This window comes from Garra rufa, chromosome 14, assembly GCF_049309525.1.
Source record: "Garra rufa chromosome 14, GarRuf1.0, whole genome shotgun sequence".
Lineage (NCBI taxonomy): Eukaryota > Metazoa > Chordata > Actinopteri > Cypriniformes > Cyprinidae > Garra > Garra rufa.
Genome location: NC_133374.1, coordinates 39,521,921 through 39,543,402, shown reverse-complemented (window position 1 = coordinate 39,543,402; position 21,482 = coordinate 39,521,921). Strand labels below are relative to the sequence as shown.

General features: G+C 35.3%; 1 protein-coding gene across 2 annotated transcripts in view; it reads left to right on the top strand.

The window, feature by feature from the left end:
- The window catches only part of rsrc1 (arginine/serine-rich coiled-coil 1), a 209,244-nt gene that overhangs the window by 55,367 nt on the left and 132,395 nt on the right, over positions 1–21,482 (top strand). For both annotated transcript variants that reach the window (XM_073818386.1, XM_073818385.1), the window contains exon 4: positions 6,961–7,140. In XM_073818386.1, the coding sequence (XP_073674487.1) occupies positions 6,961–7,140 (180 nt within the window). The remainder of the gene's footprint in view (positions 1–6,960; positions 7,141–21,482) is intronic.

The following is a 21,482-nucleotide window of genomic DNA, read 5'->3' as shown; positions in this document are numbered from 1 at the left end:
CACCTTTCAAAAGAATTTTAAATATTTTTAGGCCATAGGGGAAGGCTTTTCCTCCGGCGATAATAGCTGAAAGTCATGTAAAATAGCCCACTCTTGGCATGATGCTGCTGGACGCATGTGTGCTTGTGGCAGGGGATGTTTATCTGGCCATCCTGCATTAACACGTTTACCCCCTCGCCTTAAATGAGCTCATAATTCTCTAAGGGTAAGGCCTTGGTAATGAAATTGACATTTAGCAGCCGCACCACAGTCTATTAACTACAATAAATTTAATTTGCAACAGGCCCAGAAGTGAGCTGGGCTGCCGAAAGAGAGAAAGAGATGAAAAAACGGCAAAGCGACGGCGCTGGTGTTTATTACATGCGCCTGGCCACAAGTACATTTGCTAAAATAAGACCGCTCTTGTGTTCTCTCGTGTAACTATAACTGCTTTTGCTCGGCCTGCTAAACGATCAGATAAAACTACAGAAAAAAAGAGAAGAACGGCAGATTTAATGTTTTTCCAGTCTCTGGTTTTACAAATAGTGATCTGCTTCTAGAGCCCGTCTGTAATCTCAGGAATAGTCCTCAAGCTGCTGAAACAAGGTTACCTACATGCTTTATAAAATTATTTTGGGCAGCCTTCCCAATGCTCAGAATTGTTAAAGCAATAGTTCACCCGACAATGAAAATCATTTACTCAACCTCATGCTGTTGTAAACCTGCATGACTTTGTTTCTTCTGCAAATAAATAAATGATTTTTTTGTGAATGCAGTGAAAGTCAGTGATCTCCAGTACGCCTTGGCTACCCACGTTCTTCGTGAGAAAGTGATGCCGGTTTTCATTTTTGCTGTTCCTAAACAATACACATCAGTGCTGCATTGTGACGACATTTTAGCACAGCGGTTAGAGATATTCCCTGAATTGACTTCACAATGCGTGGAGCAAGACATTCAGTCTGTGCAATGAAATGATGAATTCTTACATGTTTAAAACTATTTTATTCTAAAAAAAAGAGAGCTAAATTAACATGGACTGTTTATAAATTTGTGTTAAAAAACTGTCCCAGAGTCACATCGTTTTCACCACACTAAACAGTGGTTTTGGCCTTCAAGAAGTTATATCAAAAGCTAGTGTAAATGTTTATCAAGGAGACAACAGTCGGTGAAGAGCATGCTTAAGATGAAAGTGAGACAACATATTAAAAAAAATATATAATTTGTGAGTAGAATACCTTTATTTCAAATCAAACTGCAGCTTTTTAAATCTGAAAACATGCATTTTGCATTTTCAAGTAACACATAATGTTAGAAATTAGTTTGTTTCATGTTGTAATGATTAAAAAAATCCAAATATATAGTCAAATAATTATTAAACGAATGTTGTCATTAATGTTGGAGATCATAGTTTTTTATACAATAGAATGTTGAAGGTTCATTAGTGTAGGTTCATATTGTTGCAGTTTATGTGTCATGTTGACATGATTTTAGAGTCACATGATCATGTTATTTTTTGGATTTTTGTGATTTTGTGCTCACTGGTATATTTTGATATGGCTCCTTGATTTGGCATGAATTGTGTAAGACCTAAAGTCTTGGTTTTTAATGGGCAAATGAAATACACTGGTAAGAGAGTGAAAAGTGACAGAGTTTATGTTCTACTAATAATTCTATAGTAAAAGCACAAAAACGTATAATTGAAACGGAATCCATACAGAAGTTTTACAGGCTAACATACTTTCAAAATCCATGGTAGCCCTAAAGACAGACTCTTTGAATTTGGTAGGCCAAAATTAATTTATAGCCCAAATAAAATTAGACCCTTTTGAAAATATAAATAAATGTATGTGTGTTGAAATGTTAATCAAAATTTTTTTGAAACACAAATAGAACCACAAAGAAATTTAATTTCACTATTCATAGGGTATCTACCGAATAAAAAACAAAACAAAACAAAAAACCCCCCCTCAATTTAAGATCTGCAATAAAATGAGTACCATATGAGGGTAGAGCAATGTCTATGGTAACATTAAACAGTAAAACAACACGATTTACAGTTCAGATACAGGCTTTCACAAAAACAAAACAATCTTATAAAATGATGAACACCATGAGCCTTTAAACCATTTTTAAGAAGGGATAAGTCAAACGTACAAATGATCACATTCATTTAAAACATATAAATATATATCTTACTCTCTTACCTGTTTAGAGTTGTAAAAGGGACATTTAACTTATTTCACATTTACAACCCTGAATCTTTCCTTTGTTAATATGGGTTGATTTTCGCATTGGTCTGAACAAAAACAGCAGTCAAGCTAACTGAAAATGCAACTCAATTTGCAGTGCTCAAGCCCTATACTACTTTATCAGGCATTATAGGAATGAAATTAAAATGGCATTCAAATTTTTCTGAACACAGATACATTCATATAAAAAACACCCACAACCGCGTCTTGACTTGAAAAATGCAGCACCCTTATTTAATAAATAAAATCATAACCTTTTGAAGTGTATTTGTCACATTAATCCATAATTCTTGCCGTTCTGTCCTCAAATTTAAGACCTCTTGAAATTGTAAGTAAAACTTTCCTTATGCCATTTAAGGTATTTAAGGGCTTTATGGCCTTAAATTTGATTTAACCAAATTGAAGACTTTTAAGGACCTGCTGCAATCCTGTATTTAAATATTTTGGTAGCCCGACTGGAAAGAGCCCCGGGATGCTGGGCCTGGCGATTTTGCAAGCCCTGGTCTTTGACTTGTTTTATTTCCTGCTGTGTCCCATGTATCAGTGTGTTGGTGTGAGTGTGTGTGTGTGTGTGTGTGTGTGTGTGTGTCATGGTGTGGATGTATGGCTCTGGAGTCTGTTGCTTTGGTAAGTAAAATCCTCTAAATCTTGCAGTATTCTCTGGATGTCTGAAGGATCAATACAGCATGTGTCCAGTCATACTGAGCTCCTCCCTAATGGCCACTTCATACAGCCAAAAGGCTTTGGCATGAGTGCTTGTAAGTGACATCAATGATCGATCATGAAAACGTGATCAGTCAAGATCTGAATTTAAAAATACAGCAACAGCTGTATACATGCACATCAAAAAAGGGACTGGTTTTACTTTTGTTTATTAGTTATGATGTGAATTTTGGTACACTGTGCAGGATGGTTCAATAAATAGTCCAGTTGTTTTTGACACCAAACAGAGATGGTTCAGCTAATAAATGAAAATACTGTCTTCCTTTATTGTGTGAAAGACTAAAGACTGTCTCCGGGTTTTTGTTCATGCAGTGGAAGCCACCATTGTTGTTTGGTTACCAGTGTTCTGCAAAACATCACCTTTTCCCACATCATAGCAGCCAGACTTCATTTACTTACAGACATGGCATAAACACACAAGGGCAGATTACATAAACATGAAATTTCCTGCCAAATCTAACCTGACCACTCAAAATATAAATCATTGAATGAAGACTTAATAGTGAATCAAAGGAAGAGAAATTACTCACTTTTGTTTTTTCCCTAAAAATCTTTTGTTATGCTCCAATTAGCTTTGGAGTATGTATAATGGTAAAATGAATGCGTATTTCAATAGTCGGCTGGTTGGTTCATTGCACCCAACAACATGGTCAGTGAAGATAAAGAGTCCACACATCCTTCATTTTTACTGAGAGCTCCTGATGCCCATTCTTTCTTACAAATATCCAGTTGGAGTGCAACTAAGTGGAAGAGAATGTGAGGTCTTAAGATAAAAACAAAAAACAAAAAAACATGACCAGTTCCTTCATTAAAATGCATTTACTCATTTAGCCGACGCTTTTATCCAAAGCGACTTACAATTGGGAATACAACAAGTGATTCATGGTTGAAAATAGTGGTTTAATATACTTAATATAAGTATGGTAGTCTTCATGAAGGGCAGAAATGCATAGTATCCTACGATTTCCAGCAAATATTAACATATTCGGATGTAACGATATTATCATTGTGGCCACATGATGATATGAAATATTATAGGTCATAAAGAGCAAACATTGTAGATCTTAAATATTCTAACTTAAAAGTTCTATAAAGTTGTGTTTTGGGCAGTTATGCTTTGGCACAGTATCTGTCAAACAAACTAAAACGGAAAGCGCAATATGGCTTAATCCCTTTATCAAGGTTATTTCTGCTGCTTGTTTCGTAGGGAAGCGCACACATCGTTCAGGCGATCAGCTCACGATTCTGTTTTCCGCACCTCAGAACAGCTGAGTTCACAATGAATGCAGTGAACTCATTTATTGCATGTGCTGTGAGTTTAGCGCACATTTTGGAACGCTGTTTTAGTAAGCCTGTTTTCATTGAAGCTGGAGTTTTCCTTCAAAATAAAAGGTCTACTGCCGTTTCTGTCTAAATAAAAGCTTAAAAGCGCAGTATGAGTTGCTGACAGTTAGTGGTTTAAATGGGTAACGTTACTGCAGTCCAAATTCAAAATATGTCTTTCAAGTGTAGAAATTAGGAAAGAAGTATTGTAATTTCCAATAGATGCAACTATTTGAAAATGTGGAATCTGAGGGTGCAAAATAGAGAGAAAATCAGCTTTAAAGTTGTCCAAATGAAGTTCTTAGCGATGCATTTTACTAATAAAAAAATAAGTTTTTATATACTTACGGTAGGAAATGTACAAAATATCTTCATGTTACACAATCTTTACTTAATATCCTAATGATTTTTGGCATAAAAGAAAATTTGATCATTTTCAATGTATTTGTGAGCTCCAGGGTCACATATGTACATTTATAATGCTATGCTTTGTGTTATATTACCTTGGCATTAAATTACAGTATAGTTAACGCTGCTGTGTGCGCATTTCTAACACAACATCTGAGGGAGTAACAACAATTTTAACATGTAATTTCCCTGCTGTAGTGTAAAGCAAAAATAATATAGCTATGAAATATTATTTTTCATTTATTTTAAAGTGCAATTGTTTTACAATACATGACTATTACTGTCATAGGAATAACAGTAATATAAAATGATTATAATTATATTTTAATTAGTTTGGCTTCTAAAACACCAGTGTGAATGCAATTTAGACTGAGATTTAGACATATCACAACAACAACAACAACAAAAAACTATTCAGTCCCATTTAAAGTTACAGATACAGGTACAAGTCAATTCACTGACTTTTTTTCTCTCAAAAGTCCATTAGCTAGACAAATTTAACTTTAAAATTCACAAAAAGTCTTTTAATATTGCAATTGATGTTGTATCGTGGACTTTATATTGCGATGTTACCGTATCGTGAGATTTTGATATTGTTACATCGATACTAACATAATGACAACATGATGTGTTGGTTAGTTTTTTTCTGGTACCAATTCTCACTATTAACTATTAATTAGCATGCATATTACTAGCATATTGGCTGTTGATTAGTACATATAAAGCACAGGTTAATGCCTTATTCTGTATGATCATATTCTAGATCTCTAAACCCTATACCTAAACTTCACAATTACTTCACTAACTATTAATAAGCAGCAATTTAGGAGTTTTCTGAGGGAATAGGAAATAGTGAGAATCGGTCCCCAAATTAAGTGTGACAGATTTTTCTTTATAGTTTTCTGCAAGAAGTCTACTATAATGAATAATAAAAGTGCAAGACACTGAAAAAGCAATGAAATATCTGACCCTGGACCTCAAAACCAGTCAATAGGGTAATTTTTTTTAAATCTGAGAGCTAATAAAGTTTTCCATTTGATGTATGGTTTGTTAGGAAAGGACGATATTTGGCGAATATTTGAAAATCTGGAATCTGAGGGTGCAAAAACATCATAATATTGAGGAAATCACCTTAAAAGTTATCCAAATGAAGTCCTTAGCAATGCATATTACTAATCAAAAATGCATTTTAAATCTGTTTTTGGTAGGAAATTTACAAAATATCTCCATGGTACATGATCTTTACTTAATATCCTAATGATTTTTGACATAAAAGAAAATTAGATCATTTTGACCCATGCAATGTATTATTGGCTATTGCTACAAATACACCCCTGCTACTTAAAGGTTTTGTGGTCCAGGGTCACATGTGTCTGCCTAATGTGTGTCCCCATAATGTATAGCCAATTTCATTTTGACTCTGCTTATGGGGACATTTGATCCCCACCATGTAGGTTAAATTTGCACATTTATAACACTATACTTTGTGTTACATTACCTTGGCATTAAATTACAGCATAGTTAACGCTGCTGTGTGCGTATTTCTAACACAACCTCTGAGGGAGTAACAGCAAATGTAACATCTTTCTGTCTTAAGTCTTATAAATGCAATAATGGATTTTTCTTTTGCTATTTGAGCCTAAATGTATATTTTTTGTAGTTTCCGTTCGTCACTATAGAACTTTGTCCAACTGTGCACTGCAAGAATAATTTTCTTACTTAGATGTTTTGTCTTGTTTCCTGCCCAAATATCTAAAAATTCTTAAATTAGGAAGGATTTCCTAGACGAGTAAAAATAGTCTTGTTTTCAGAAAAAACTTAATTTAAGTTAAAATTAAGGAAAATTTTGGGGTAAGCAAAATAATCTAATCTGTTTGAAATAAGACTATTTTTCTTACCCCATTGGCAGATTATTTTTCTTGTTTCAAGCAAAAACTCGCTTAATTTTGACTTTTTTTCTGAAAACAAGACAATCATTTTCACTTGTCTAGAAAAAGATTTTGTAGATACTTTGACTGAAAACAAGACAAAAATCTAAGTAAGAAAAGCATTTTTTGCATTGTGATGACTTCTGAGGACCCTGGAAGTGTGAAAAAGGCCCATGGCTGAATTTATTTCTGCAACTATCATGCATCCATGTTGATTTTAAGATTTTTATCAATTGCACTTTTTGGAGTTTGAATAATAATCTTTCTTTTGACAGTTCAGCAATATCTGAATGTTTAACCACTACTTTTCAAGTGATTTTTTTTTTTTTTGTGGTGTTTGTTTCTTAAAGGTCTCGCTCCCATCGCCGAAGGTCTCGCAGTGGCAGCAGCGGTCGGTCCAGCAGGAAACGCAGCCGCAGCAGAGATCGAGACCGTGGCCAGCGCCGAACCCGAGACAAAGACAAAGACCGCACGAGGGACAGAACTAAAGACAAAGAGACAGACAAAGCCAAAGACAAGGAAAAACAAAGGTAATACTTTCTTTTGTGACATTTGAATTTTTGAGTTTTGGTTTTCTCCTGAAACACATTCCCAGACTGCAGCGACCCATCAATATACCCGTCTCCTGCTTGTGTAGGAAATCTTATAGTTTGGATTCAGCTGAGAGTTTAGCTCAATCGTGTGGTAGGCCTCATCCATCCAGCCTGATATCTGCCCTTCAAACTCGGTGTATACACCGTCCCGCTGGGCGTCTAATGCATTTGCTTCTCTCTCACCGCTTTGATTTATGCCCCGGTGTAATATGCGTGAGCAAGAGCTAACTGCATTTCCATCCCCTCCTCGACTCCAGAGAGACAAAGCGTTCTCCGTTCCAGTTCCAATGACAACAGTCAGCAAGACTGAACTCATTGGGTAAACTAGCTTACAACACGGAAACACCAGTAATTATGCAGAATCTGTTCAAGATGTTGTTGATCTTTACAGATTTCTGACATTCTGATGTTTGGACGGCTCTGGAAATGTTTCCAAATAAAGGTATACATCTGACTAAGCGACGGCTGTAATTATTACACATAACATTCATCATTAGGTACAATAATTTGTGGGGTCGTTTCCCTCGTGAAGCCTGTGAAGCTGCTGTCCGTGAGCGTTGATTGGCTGTGAAGTAACCCGCTAATGAGAGCATGCTCACATGCCCATAAACAATTTCTGCAGAGAAATGGACTGCTCGCACAACTATTTCCACATTGTGTTTAATTACAGCCTTAATTGTGTCTACATACAGACAGTTACACATAAGAAAGAATGCGTTGTTAGTATTATTACTTCATTTTAGGGCTGTCAGTTGTTTAAAACAATGAATCACGTTGCTTTTCGTCAACATAAATCATTTTGAGGCTGCTGAAATGTTCCTATAAATACATTTTCTTTTCCAAATGTGCATTCTGAATAATAATTAAGGTCACACTTTAGTTTGGAGACCCATTCTCACTGTTAACTAACTAATAACTACAATCTTTTCTTCAATAAACTCAGATTTTCTGCGTATTAATAGTATGTATAAATAAATAGTTATTGTGCAATTACTCATATCCAGGGCCTAAAACTAACTTTTTACCACTCCTGCCAAAACTCTTAAAACTTTTTATAAAATTTCCCTCTTTAAATTGATTTACACATGAATTTGTACCTTTTATAGAGGCATCTTTTATGTCATATTCTTTACATTCTATTAAGTGCATTATTAATATGTGACCTTAAGTCTTAAGTAGCATGGTTATATTTGTAGCAATGGCCAAAAACACATTGTATGGGTCAAAATGATCAATTTTTCTTTTATGCCAAAAATCATTAGGATATTAAGTAAAGATATTTTGTTAATTTCCCACTGTATATATATCAAAACTTAATTTTGATTAGTGATGTGCATTGCTAAGAACATAATTTTCAACTTTAAAGGTGATTTTCTCAATATTCAGTTTTTTTGCACCCTCAGATTCCAGATTTTCAAATAGTTGTATATTGGCCAAATATTGTCCTGTCCTAACAAACCATACATCAATGGAAATGGTGGGATACTCTATTTCAGATCTCAATTTCCAAAAATTTACCTTTTTGTTGAACTGTTATATAAAATCAACATTTGCAGTCATTTGGCTATTCAGAGAAAACTGCGTTCTTGCTCGTGTTTTAAACATGAACATTAACTCACACAGGGCATGTTTCTGTATTGAAGAGAGTTTCTTAAATCCATCTTTATGTACAGTCTGTGTCAATATTTGTTCTTTGCTATTAAGTGCTACAAATCTACTTTTTAAGACACAGTGAACAGCAGCGCGATTACCTAAAGCAGCATACTCTGCAAAGACAGTTACTAAACATATTTACAATGTTTTTAATTTGTCCTTTACTTACAAGAAAAAAACAATTATCAGATTTATTGATTTATTAATCAGTGTTTTTGAGTTTCTTTTTTTTGTCCCTAAAAAACATTGAGATTCTTGTCCTATTTATCATATTAAAACTCTGTCATAACAAATGTAATTTCCATACATAAACTACATATTTTACAGTCATTATGCAGATTGATCATGAACACACACACACACACACACACACACACACACACACAAAAAGCTTCCTACCACAGTGGCCGTCCTTCACAAAACTTATATCTACCACAGTTTTATCATAGGTAGAATGCAAAATGTTTTAATTTATGTAGTATCTCAAACCTTTAACTCACGGAAGAAAATCAACCAGCTGCAACAGTTTAAAATCCGGTTTTGTGGAAAAAGTATTGATTTGGCAACCCTCCATCCAACCCAAGCTGCATCCAAAGCGATAGAAAGTGCAGAAATTATATTCAGTATGTTTGCGGGAGTGGGGTTAAGAAAACAGTCCCGCACAAGGCTTTAATACAAAAACGCACACAATGCATGGTGACTGTAGAAAGCAAAAGCCGAATTTTGGGCGATTTAGAAATTCTGCCTGGATGCATTTTTTAGGTTCAAAAAGAGGACATGTCCGGGAAAAGAGGAGGTAGGGTCACCCTATCAGCCCATTTGCTCTTGTCTCTAATTACAGAACAGCTAATCACTTGTCTTCGGAAAAAATAATTTTATTTGCTCATGTCAGAAACAGCGAATCTCTTTAAAAACTGACTGCTTTTCTCACTGCATTGCATTGTTTGGGGGCAGCCGTGGCGACTGACACTGTCACATATACTCACCAAAATGACTCTGAGGCTTTATCTCTGCAAAGCTTTAACATAATGACACTAAACTTTGTGTGTGCCTTTGTCACCTCACACTAAACACACCACATCGATTTGATAGCAGCGCCACCCTTTTCTTCCATTTTATTCTGCTTTTGAGTCAATGGCAGCCCATAGAACAGCTTGCGGGAAAGTTGTGAAATTTGGCACACTGATAGAGTACAGTCTCAACATTAACCATTGCAAATTTGGAGTCTCTATCTCAAACTCTCTAGCGCCACCACTTGTCCAAAATTTTACTCATGTTTATACCAATAACTTTTGAACCGTAAGGCAAAGAATCAAAATCAAAATCGTAAGGTTTCATTTTTTTTTTTTTTCTATTTCTAGAATATATTATGTTGGGTGTTTATCAGAAACCATCATATTTAAAAACATGCTATTAATCATATCATAAAATAAAATATCATTTGTTGTTACTACTGTAAATCTATATTAAATTACTATGGGATCTCCTTCAATGCTTTCAGAATATCTAAATTTTGAAATGATTTTGTTTCTGTAATTTAAAATGTTTTATTTTAACATTTTAATGACAGTTTATTTATTAAACAAAACTTAATAATTTAATTTATTAAAATAAGCAGAAAATAGTACACACTTTGCTAAAGTGATTGTTTTGAATAAGTAATAACACTACAAAACATGCTTTTCTTACTTAGATTTTTTTGTCTTGTTTCCAGCCAAAATATCTAAAAATTCTTAAATAAAGAAGGATTTTCTAGACGAGCAAAAATTATTGTCTTGTTTTCAGGAAAATAATCTTGTTTTCGCTTTAAAATAAGATTTTGTTTTCTTACCCCATTGGCAGATTATTTTGCTTGTTTCCTTTCTGGAAAAAAAACTTGTCTATAAAATCCTTATTGGTTTAAGAATTTTTTGATATTTTGGCTGGAAACGAGACAAAAAAATCAAAGCAAGAAAAGCATTTTTTTGCAGTGAACTCAGACATTATATAAAAAAGACATTATTCTGACCAAAAAAAGTAGTTGAAAACTGTTAACTTTCTAGTTAAGAAGAAATCTGCCTTTAAACTTGAAAGAAATAAAGACTTTACAATTTTTGTGATAATTACTGATATTGAATGATATCTGAAAATTTGATCATAATTTTTGGCCATATTTTTGGCCCAGCCCTATCGTCTTTATATCCAAACCTGTAAATTGCAGAGCTGCTCAGTTCCTCAGGTAATCTGGTGAAACTACTGGATGATTTACGCTTTAATTGAATTATAATTACATGTTTCTAAATCTCACAAAGAGCTAGAGATGAATGAGTGTAAACGGTAAACACACAGTTTGATCCCCAGACACAGGCTGTTATTCTCTGTTAGTCTGCGTTTGTGTTCTGCATTTAGTTTATCTGCAGCGTATGTGTCCTAAGGGAGTCAATAGATGTAATTGTGGCTGTAATTAGGGGATGTGGCTGGGATGACATTAACATAATGGAGGGACAAACACAAATGAGCAAACACAGGGGCCGTTATCTTAAACACTTTAGACCCTCGGGACCCGCTGCCTTAATCTGAGCTTCAATCTCCAGTAACTGCATTCACACTGCTGTGTTTGGTCACTTACTCACTGCCCTGTACACCTTCACAACCCTCACTACTTATGACTAATGTCATGGCTGGTTTGCTATAATTTCTCTTTCATGACTTCTGGAGGAAGCAAAGATCTGAAACAGTCATAGGATGCTCCAGACTTAAGCGTTCACATGCTACTAAAGATTACAATGTATTAACCTTCTCATTGTTACATCAGGATACTTCAGGGACTTTAAATGTTCTTTTTGGTTCTGAAACTTGTTTTTATGCCAACATATCAGATTTTCCTTGTTTGGATTATTTTAATTTTGGATATTTTGTTTGGTAGACAATGGTCAGTTAATCAAAATAGGCAAAACCAGAGTTAACTAATCACACACACCTGCCTGTCATTTTTTAGTAATTTTGATGATCCTGATGAACATTTAATGATAGAGTATGATGAACTCTGCATGACAATACTGGATAGATTGGGTTTACATATTTCAGAATTCTTTTGTTATAAGTGTTGATAAATGACAACTTTTGTGCAAATTGGATGCAAGAAGATTGCCAGGGAGTTTTTGATGCTATACAATTAGATTACATTAACATTAAATAAACATTAAAGGTCCACTACAGTTTAATGCTAGTTAAAGGACTGGACTAATCCTTTAACTAGCATTTTCAGAAAAAAGAGAATCCTTTTTCGGGTCAAAATAATCAGAACACAGCTTGTTGTTTTTGGGCTTGATGTAAGTGCAAAAACCTGTTGTGAAATGATGCCTTTTTAAATATTGTTTGTGTTTGGCAAGTCTTTACTTACAGCAGATCATCATGATTAAAACATTACAACACTGTTATCGGCCAGTAGTATATAACAGCAGTGTATGTGTGCAGCTTTATGAATTAGTGCTGTTTGATTATGACAAAAATCATAACTGTTAATAATTTTTCTTGATATTTAAATCATGATTATTAATGTTGATTAACTTTTAAGGAAGTTTGTGAGTGAGATATTGATTTAATACAACAGTCAAATAAACAAGAAGTTATTATTAAGTGACTTACATTGTCTGACTATAACACTATTTCCTCATTTTGTTCTATTTCGTCGTCAAAAATAGTCTGAAACAAGTCACAACTGAGCTGCGCATCTTCATTCAAACTCGGCGGTGTTTCGTTTATGAATAAGTGTGCGTTTTTAAACTAATTTAGTGAAATGATTCAATTTCCCATTCATAAAGACAGTCACTTGCTTTATTCCTAAATGAATCAGTCGTTCGAACGAATCAAATGAATGAATGATTCAGTAATTAAATCAGTATGTTGTCGCCACCTACTGGCAGATTTAGTTTTATTTTTGAAGTATCTTTTCAGTTATTTAAATTATTTAATATTTCTGTATTCTAAATGTTACATTTAACATTAATCTCAACATGAATTTATGAATTTGACTGCACTCATGCCACCTCTGAGCCTTATTAAGCATGAAAATAACACCTACAAGCCACTTTTGTGTTTTTCTGTGCCACATCTGTAGTACAAATTAATTTAGTTAATATTGATTTCATTTGATTGGTAACTTATTCTTATCTTTCTTGTTCTTATTCTGTTGTTTTAATTAAAAATGTTAAAAAGCTTAAAAAAATACAGTCATACAGCCCGAAATTATTCATACCCCTGGCAAATTCTGATTTAAAGTTACTTTTATTCAACCAGCAAGTTTTTTTTTTTTGACCGGAAATGACACCGACTTCTCCGAAAAGATAATAAGATGATGTTCAAGAGGTATCATTGTGGAAAAAAATATTTCTCAGCTTTTATTTACATTTGAACAAAAAGTGGCATGTCCAAATTTATCCACACCCTTTGCAAACTGTCACAGTCTATGGGAAAATCCAAAGTTCTATACCATTCCAAATAGTCCAAGCTGTTCTAAAGCATCCTGATTACCCTGATTCATTGGGAACAGCTGTTTTAATCAACTCAACAGGTGAAAAACACAAGTGCTGCGTCCCAATTCGCATACTATCCGTCCTAAATAGTATTCGAAAATAGAATTAGTATGTCCCAAATCGTAGTATGTTCAAAAAAGTATTCCAAAGATTCCCGGATGGTCTACTACTTGACTTCAGAATTCGAAGTGCGGATCAATGCACACTCTAACGGCTAATATTGCCCACAACACATTGCGCGGTGAACGGAGGATTCGATTAGAACTACAAACACGCATAAAAAGTGTTAAAAAACTACAAACATGGAGGATATGCGCGACCAACGGACAGGTAGAGAAAGGAGTTTGAGTGATAAATAATCAGTGTGTAACCTGATAAAAAATATATATTTTTAAATGTTATCCTCGTTATATTTCATGTGCAGCAACATTGTGAACTTTTATAATGATATGTTTGGTCATTAACGTTTAAATGCATAATTATGCAAACACGAGCAGAGTTCTCGGCATGAAAGACTCCTGAAAGAACGTGCCTCTTCATTTCTCTCTAATACGGTAGGAAATTAAATTAAACGAAATGTAGATAATGTTAACTGTGATGATTGACAGGGCAGTTTAAACAGTGAGAGGATTCAGGTAACTAAGCAACAGAGCGTCCGTTAAAAACGCAGTTATGACGAAGTAGTATGTCCCAAAGCTCGCCTACTATTCTGCTACATACTCAAAAGTATGTACTTTTTCTTCACAAAAAGAGTACATACTTTTAGGGCGTAGTATAAGTAGGCGAATTGGGACGCAGCAACGCTCTCTGCTGTTGGTTTGTGGACAGTCATGGCTAAGACAAAGGAGCTCACTGAGGACCTGCAGCTGTGCATTGTGGCTGCTCACAAGTCAGGAAAGGGCTATAAGACCATATCTAAATGTTTTGAAGTTCCAGTGGCTACAGTGCAAAGTATTATTTAAAAATGTGTTTCTTCAGCCGGTGGATCATGGAAACTAATCACAGTAAACGGCTCCATGAAAAAGGAGCAATAGATCAAAATTCTCAACAACATCAGGCAGTCTGCAGAGATACTTGGGCACCAGTGGACATTTCAGCTCAACAACGACCCAAAACACACAGCAAAAGTGGTGAAGAAATGGTTAGCAGACAAAAACATTACCGTTTTGCAGTGGCCCAGCCAGAGTCCTGACTTAAATCCAATTGAGAATCTGTGGACGGAGCTAAAGATCAGAGTCATGACAAGAAGACCCTCCAATCTGAAAGAGTTGAAGCTCATCGCTAAAGATGAATGGGCAAAAACACCAGTGGAGACATGCAAAAAGGGCTATGAATAATTTTGGGCTTGACTGTATATATATTTTAGAAATTTTACATAAAAGATTATATACTTTTAATAAAGTTAGAAAAATGCCACTACAAAGGTAAAAACAAAAATCCCCTGTAAGTCACTTTAAAGAGTCAAATATCACCTCAGAATAGGAAGGCTAATGTTTTATTTATTACTTTTTTTTATTCAGATTTTTTTTGTTTTTTTGTTTAGAATGTGCTCCTAAATTTTTAAAGTTGAAAAAAAGAAAAAGAAAAGTAAGTGTAGAGCCCTGGTTCAAATGGTGAATAAAGTATTTGCAGCAAGTGAGCAAAGGATCCGTTTGCTGCATGTAGATGGATGCAGATGATCATAAAGAGCCGATAATCGATATAACGACAGCAGTATATCGTTAAGTGAAAACAACATGACTAATGAGGATTATGATAATATGATTATGCTAATGCAGTATGTGAGAATGTGAATCACACAGCCATCAATCACTGTTACGCTGCAGACACTCAGGGACAGACACACATGAAAAGATCTTCCCTGCTGCTTCCGGTTGGCTTTTCTCCTCAAATAGCCTTGTCTTTTTTGTCTTTTCCTGGGTTTTTTAGCATGTTGTGGTTTGTTAACCTGCTGTATGCAGTCTGACACACAGACACATTTGAAGTGCTTCATGAGTGATTTGCATCCTCGCAGCAGAATGTGTGTGTGTGTGTGTGTGTGTGTGCGTGTGTGTGTGTGTGTGTGTGTGTGTGTGTGTGTGTGTCTGTGTGTGTGTGTGTGTGTGTGTGTGCGTGTGTGTGTGTGTGTGTGTGTGTGTGTGTGTGTGTGTGTGTGTGTGTGTGTGTGTGTGTGTGTGTGTGTGTGTGTCAGATCAAAGGGGAAGCGGCGTGGCGGGACGATTACAGACCCACGTGTGGTGTTGTTTTCATGAAAGATTGATCAGACCTCTAGGATGACAGCAGGCTTCTCCACACCCAGCACAATGTGTTTCCATGCAAAATTTATTGAAAAAGACGAGACATTGTAAAGCGATCTTGTTGCCTATTAAGGCAAAAGCAGTTATTGTGGTGTGTGTGTGTCTATGTGTGTACCAGTGTTGGGGAAAGTTACTTTTAAAAGTAATGCATTACAATATTGAGTTACTCCCTAAAAAAGTAACTGATTATGTTACTTAGTTACTTTTTATGGAAAGTAATGCGTTATGTTACTTTTGCGTTACTTTTTAAATCTGGGCAGGGCTTGCTTGTTTGTTTTTAATATAGAATGTTACCTTTTTTGCAAATGTAAAAGCCTTTTCACACCAAAAGCCTCAGGCTTAGAGAAAAGTAAATTGACGTCTGTACAGCAGACCGCAGAAGAAAAAATTTCAAAAAAAGAAAAAACAAATGTTAGATTATCTTGAGTAATTTTTTCTTATTAGTATGGATGAATTGACCATCAAAGGTCAGCAGCAAAGGCATTGGTTAATAAAATGGGATTAAAAATACGTATTTGGGTATATTTGGATATTTGTATTATTTAACATATTTAATTATTGCAGGTTTGGTTTGAATTTGACTGTTTTTATTCATTTTGAGGAATACTGTATCTGCTTTTTTAGTGAGTGAGATGAATTAATGCATGTTCACATTTATTCTAGAACTAAAGTAACATCTTACTCACAATTTCTCTCAACATGGGGACAGGAGAGCTTTAATCAATAAATGAGGGAAAAAGTAACTCAGATTTTTTTCTTGTCATTAAGTAATGCGTTACTTTACTAGTTACTTGGAAAAAGTAATATTATTACGTAACTTGCATTACTTGTAATGCCTTACCCCCAACACTGGTGTGTACCTACTTAATCATATTTTGAGCACATTTATTTGAGGATTTATTTTTAGTGTAAATAGGATGTAAATAGTGTAAAAATAAAGTAAATATATTAGGGCTGTCAATATATTAATTTTATCGCAATTAATCGCACCCTTTATGTGTGATTAACTGCGATTAATCGCACACTTATAGTGAAATTAAACATGCACTATTTATTTTTTAACATGGTTATTTTTGTCATCATTTTGCCAAATTGCTATAGTTTCAATTTCCTGCTTGCCAAACTAAAACAGAACACACTGAAGCTTATTTTTCTAGTCAGCATTTATCCAGCTGCTAAGGCATACAACATGTTTATTTTTCATCATTTCACAAAACTGCTATATCCAGCAAAGAGAACCCTCAGAACAGTTTCAATCTTAATTCAATTTCAAAAGTTTTCAAAAGACATTTAATATCGCAAACTTTGCCTAGACACCAAATTCACGATCAAAAGTCATGTTGATATGTACTCAGCAAAATCCCTTTAAAGTCTCGATGCTTACTTTTCTTTCACTTTTTCTGATCAATAATTCAATAAAATCAATAATTTAAAAAGCCTTCCCATTGCAAGGTGATATTCCTTTGTGATTTACAAGTTCACAAAGAATAAACGTAAACTGTAATTACCTAAATTGCATAAAAATCTATTCCAAATGATACTTAAAGTAATTGAATATAAAAGCTCAAAAACAGCCAATCTGGGATATATATCTATAATGGAAAACACTTTGTGGTGATCGCACCACATGATATTTTAAATTCAGTTAAAATTTACGGGCACAGAATTGGCCACATGAACAAAACAAGCTTGCTTCTCACAAAAGGTCACTATGAAACTTAAAATAAAATAAAAAATACTTGTAGAAATTAGTATATGATGCAATGTCCTATATTTGAATGGATTTCAACATAAAAATCCCAAAATGGTAGTTTGTTGATGGTCACACTCCATTAAAAAATGTATTCTTTAATTTTTTGTTCTGTGGGAAAAAGAAAATGGATTGGCAAGCTGTAAAATCTGAATTCTGAGGAAAAAAGTAAGAATTATAAAATATAAATGGGCAGTTCTGAGAAAAAAAAGTCTGAATTGTAAGCGATAAACTTGAACTTCTGAAAAAAAAAAATGTTGAGCTGTAAACTATTATAAATATATTACTAATAAATGCATAATAACCAAACTAAAATGACATGCTTTCATTTTCATTTTTTTTTATTTTATTTTTTTTGCATTTATTCAATAGGTCCTTGGCAAATTAGTATATAATGTCCCATATTTGAGTGGATTTTAACATAAAAGTCCTAAAATGGTAGTTTTTTGATGGTTGCACTTCATTAAAAACTTGGATTTGCAAACAAGAAAATGGATTTGCAAGCTGTAAACTCTGAGGAAAAAAGTAAGAATTATGAGACATAAACTAGCACTTCTGAGAAAAAAGTCTGCATTGTGAGCGATAAACTTAAAACTTAAAAGTCTGTATTGTAAGATAAAAAGTCGTAATTCCCTTTATTTTTAATTCTGTGGTGGAAACAAGCTTCAAATGTTTTCAAAAAGAGGCATTTTAGATGGCAATACGATTGCTGATTTTTTATTTTTTTTTTTTTTTTTTTTTTAATAAACAGACCTTAGATCTGAGTGTTGGTTGTTGCATTTACAAAATCTTGAAATGCTGTTTAATGTGTTTGATATGGGGATGGACATTAGCCTCCCTAGCTCTATCTCTCTGTGTGTGTGTGTGTGTGTGTGTGTGTGTGTGTGTGTGTAAGCACTGCTCTGGCCACTGCTAATCACAATGGAAACACCCCATGTGAGCGAAGGAAAGCTGGAACAATCCACTTACTGGCCTCTGTAATCTGGTTAAGCATTAGGAGGTAGTTAAAGCGCACACACATGCCTGGAGCCGCCGGGAGGACGGGCACACGTCGTCAAAGCTTTCCAAGCTTTTAACATGTTAAGCATTTTCTGATTATGTTCACAATTCTTGTTTTACTGCCTTGTGGGGGTTTATTAGTTTAGTTTAATCATAACCACAATCACAGTCACTCGCACACACGGAGATCCAGCCCCGGAGCGTGATGACGGCGCTCCGGCAAAACCAAATGAAATCCCGCAATCCAATTAAAGTGATCTGCTCATGCTGAGCGGTGCAGTCGCCATCCACAACAAACTCATATCTAATCAGTGGAGCCTCGCTCCGGCCCACTTTTACGGCCGTTTCGCGGGGCCGAGCGCACGCCGAGCTGCGCCTGATGGGCCTGTAATGCGTTTGCGTCCGTGTCTGCGCTGTTTTATGGTCCAGACAGACAGAGCGAGGACTGATTAGAAGCGGAACAGCTGCTTATGAGATCCCGACATGACAGACCTCTTTCTGGATTTAGGAGCGTTATGGAAATGTGCTTGTCAACACATCCACTTCCCCGTTTAGATACGGCGCAGGGTGTTTTTAATCACTGTCTCCTCTCGTCATCTCTCCAACAAACATCTTTCAAAAGACAGCGGAATAACACCTCAGATCTGTCTTATTTTAGTATCATTGCGATACTCTTTTATTTTTAATATTTTAGTTTTAGTTTGTTATTCTAGTACAGTACTTTGGTGACGTTATGATTAGGGGTGCTCCGATCAGGATTTTTAAGGGCCGATCACCGATTGCAGATCACAAGAAGCAGTATCTGCCGATCCGATCACTAATACCTTCTTATTATCATGTAAAATGATTTATAGTGATAGTCTGATCAGGGTTTTTAGACATTTATTCAGGGCCTGATTTTTTTTTTTTGAAAATGGATGAATTCGCCTCTTATTTGGCTCTTGTGAGAGGGGAGTTTTTTAATTTGTGGGGTGGTGGGGAGCATTTTTTAGACATTTTTCAAAAACTTATTTATCTCACCTAAATGTTTGATCATGCAGTGCATTTTTTTTTAAATTGTGCAATTATTGCACAATAGCTTACACACAGCGCAAGCCTGATTTCCACGAACACATGTATCCTTTATTTTGATTGAACACTGGTTAAATTTAAGTTTTTGTTGTATTAAAGTAATGACCAAGCGACCAGCGGTAGACAGTGAGTTGATCAGTTTAATCAATAGCCTATATCACAGTGTTAGTTTAAGCTAAACGTTTAACCTGGATAAATGTGTGTGTATATCCAACCATGAGGAGAGTGGAAGCTACAGTGCATTTTGCAGGACATGGAGGCGTCAGCGTGATCACTTGCAAACAACTTAAAATATGCTATAATGTTTGCCCATAAAGGAAAGAGTAATACATTATTTTGAACTGTAAAGGGTTTACATTTATTTGTGTGCACTCACAATATTAACAAAACGTTGTGCTTATGTAAAATAAAGAAAACAAACAGGATGCACTTTCTGCCGTCTTGGTGTTAAACAGGGCCGCTTCACCAAAATGAACTGAAACTCTCTAATACTTGCCTCACAGACATGATAAATATATCTATAGAATGCTTTGAATGTTACTTTGTTGTCTGCTACCACAAGGCTGGTATTGTCCATTATTTGCCTTTTTTTTTTTTTCTTTTAAATTGGCCAATATGTTTTTCTGTGTTGGTAGCAGGACTTTTCTTTTGACAGCACTACGCCAGTTCCTAAGCATTAGATCTCTCATTCTCCATCTTTATTACTTTATTGTCTCTATTGAGAAGTTCTGTCTAATAAATGTGTTACATTACAATTATATGATTACATTGTTAAAAACAAGTGTACTGTACAATGTGCATAATGGTTGGTATGTGCAAAATGAATTTTTGTTTCAGAAATAGTTTGCCTTGGGTTTGCATTTGACAATGTGATATTTTGTTACAAACTGTGGTGCAATTCAAAATTTGTGGTTGACAGATTTGTCTTTTTATAGCCAATGCCAATATTTGATATCACACTATTTAATTTAAAGATTTAATAGTTCCAATAGTTTTTGCTATAGTACCAAAACTGGTAGAGAGAACTGTGACTACTAATCACCGAGTATGAAGCAAGTCTTCAGGAAAGCAATGCGGTTGGTGCTATGGTCTAGCTGTTAGCACATGTGCTCCGTCACATTGAGCCATTTTACTCATTACCCCATTCACTGGGGTGTTTAGATGGCATTAAGACAGGAAGATGCCCTGTTACTCAATTAGCTCTGCTCTATTTCTATAAACATACCAATGTACTGCATGAATACACATCATGCATTAACCTAGTGATCTGTTTCTCCTCTCTCTCTCTTTCTCTCCATCTGTCTGGAGGTTGACAGCGCTGCTAGCTTCCTATTAGAATAATCAATATGACACCTTTCTTGTTTGGGCCTAAAACGGGATTTGCGCGCAGAGATTTGTATGTGTAAGGCCAGCTCTCAGTCATGGCCCTCTTTTAACCTTAACTAGATTAGAGCGATTATCCGTATGAGCTCCCAGCACTGTACAGACAGGATAAGTGCTCACAAAGCCGTTTTTGTCAGGACGCGAGCGCTGGGCAGAGGGGCGCTGGCCACCCGCGGGTTATCAGAGCCGGACGCCCGATTCTTATTCATATCTGAGCCCACCTTTATGAATATCTCTCGCCGTCCCCTGCTCCAAGGGACAGTAAGACCCCTATTCTCTCTTTCCTCAGGACAGAAAACAATCCAATCTGGCCCGGAGCGCCGTGCTGCCATGTGGCGTCTGCCATGTGACTCTGGAGATGCAAAGAGAGCTATAGGGAAATATGGGCTACTGGTTCTATGCATGCTTCATTTGCACAGGAAATAGCCTGCATAAATAAAATGCTTATAATCTACAATGGAAAATCATCTGTAGAGTGTTTAATAGATAGCTTCAGCTTGGGTCATGTCACATAAAATATGCTGTCTACTCTGACAAAGATCTAGGTCAGACAAGCTGTGTTAAATGCAATGGCTAAAGACTAACACACATGTACAAGGGTCAAAGATGAAC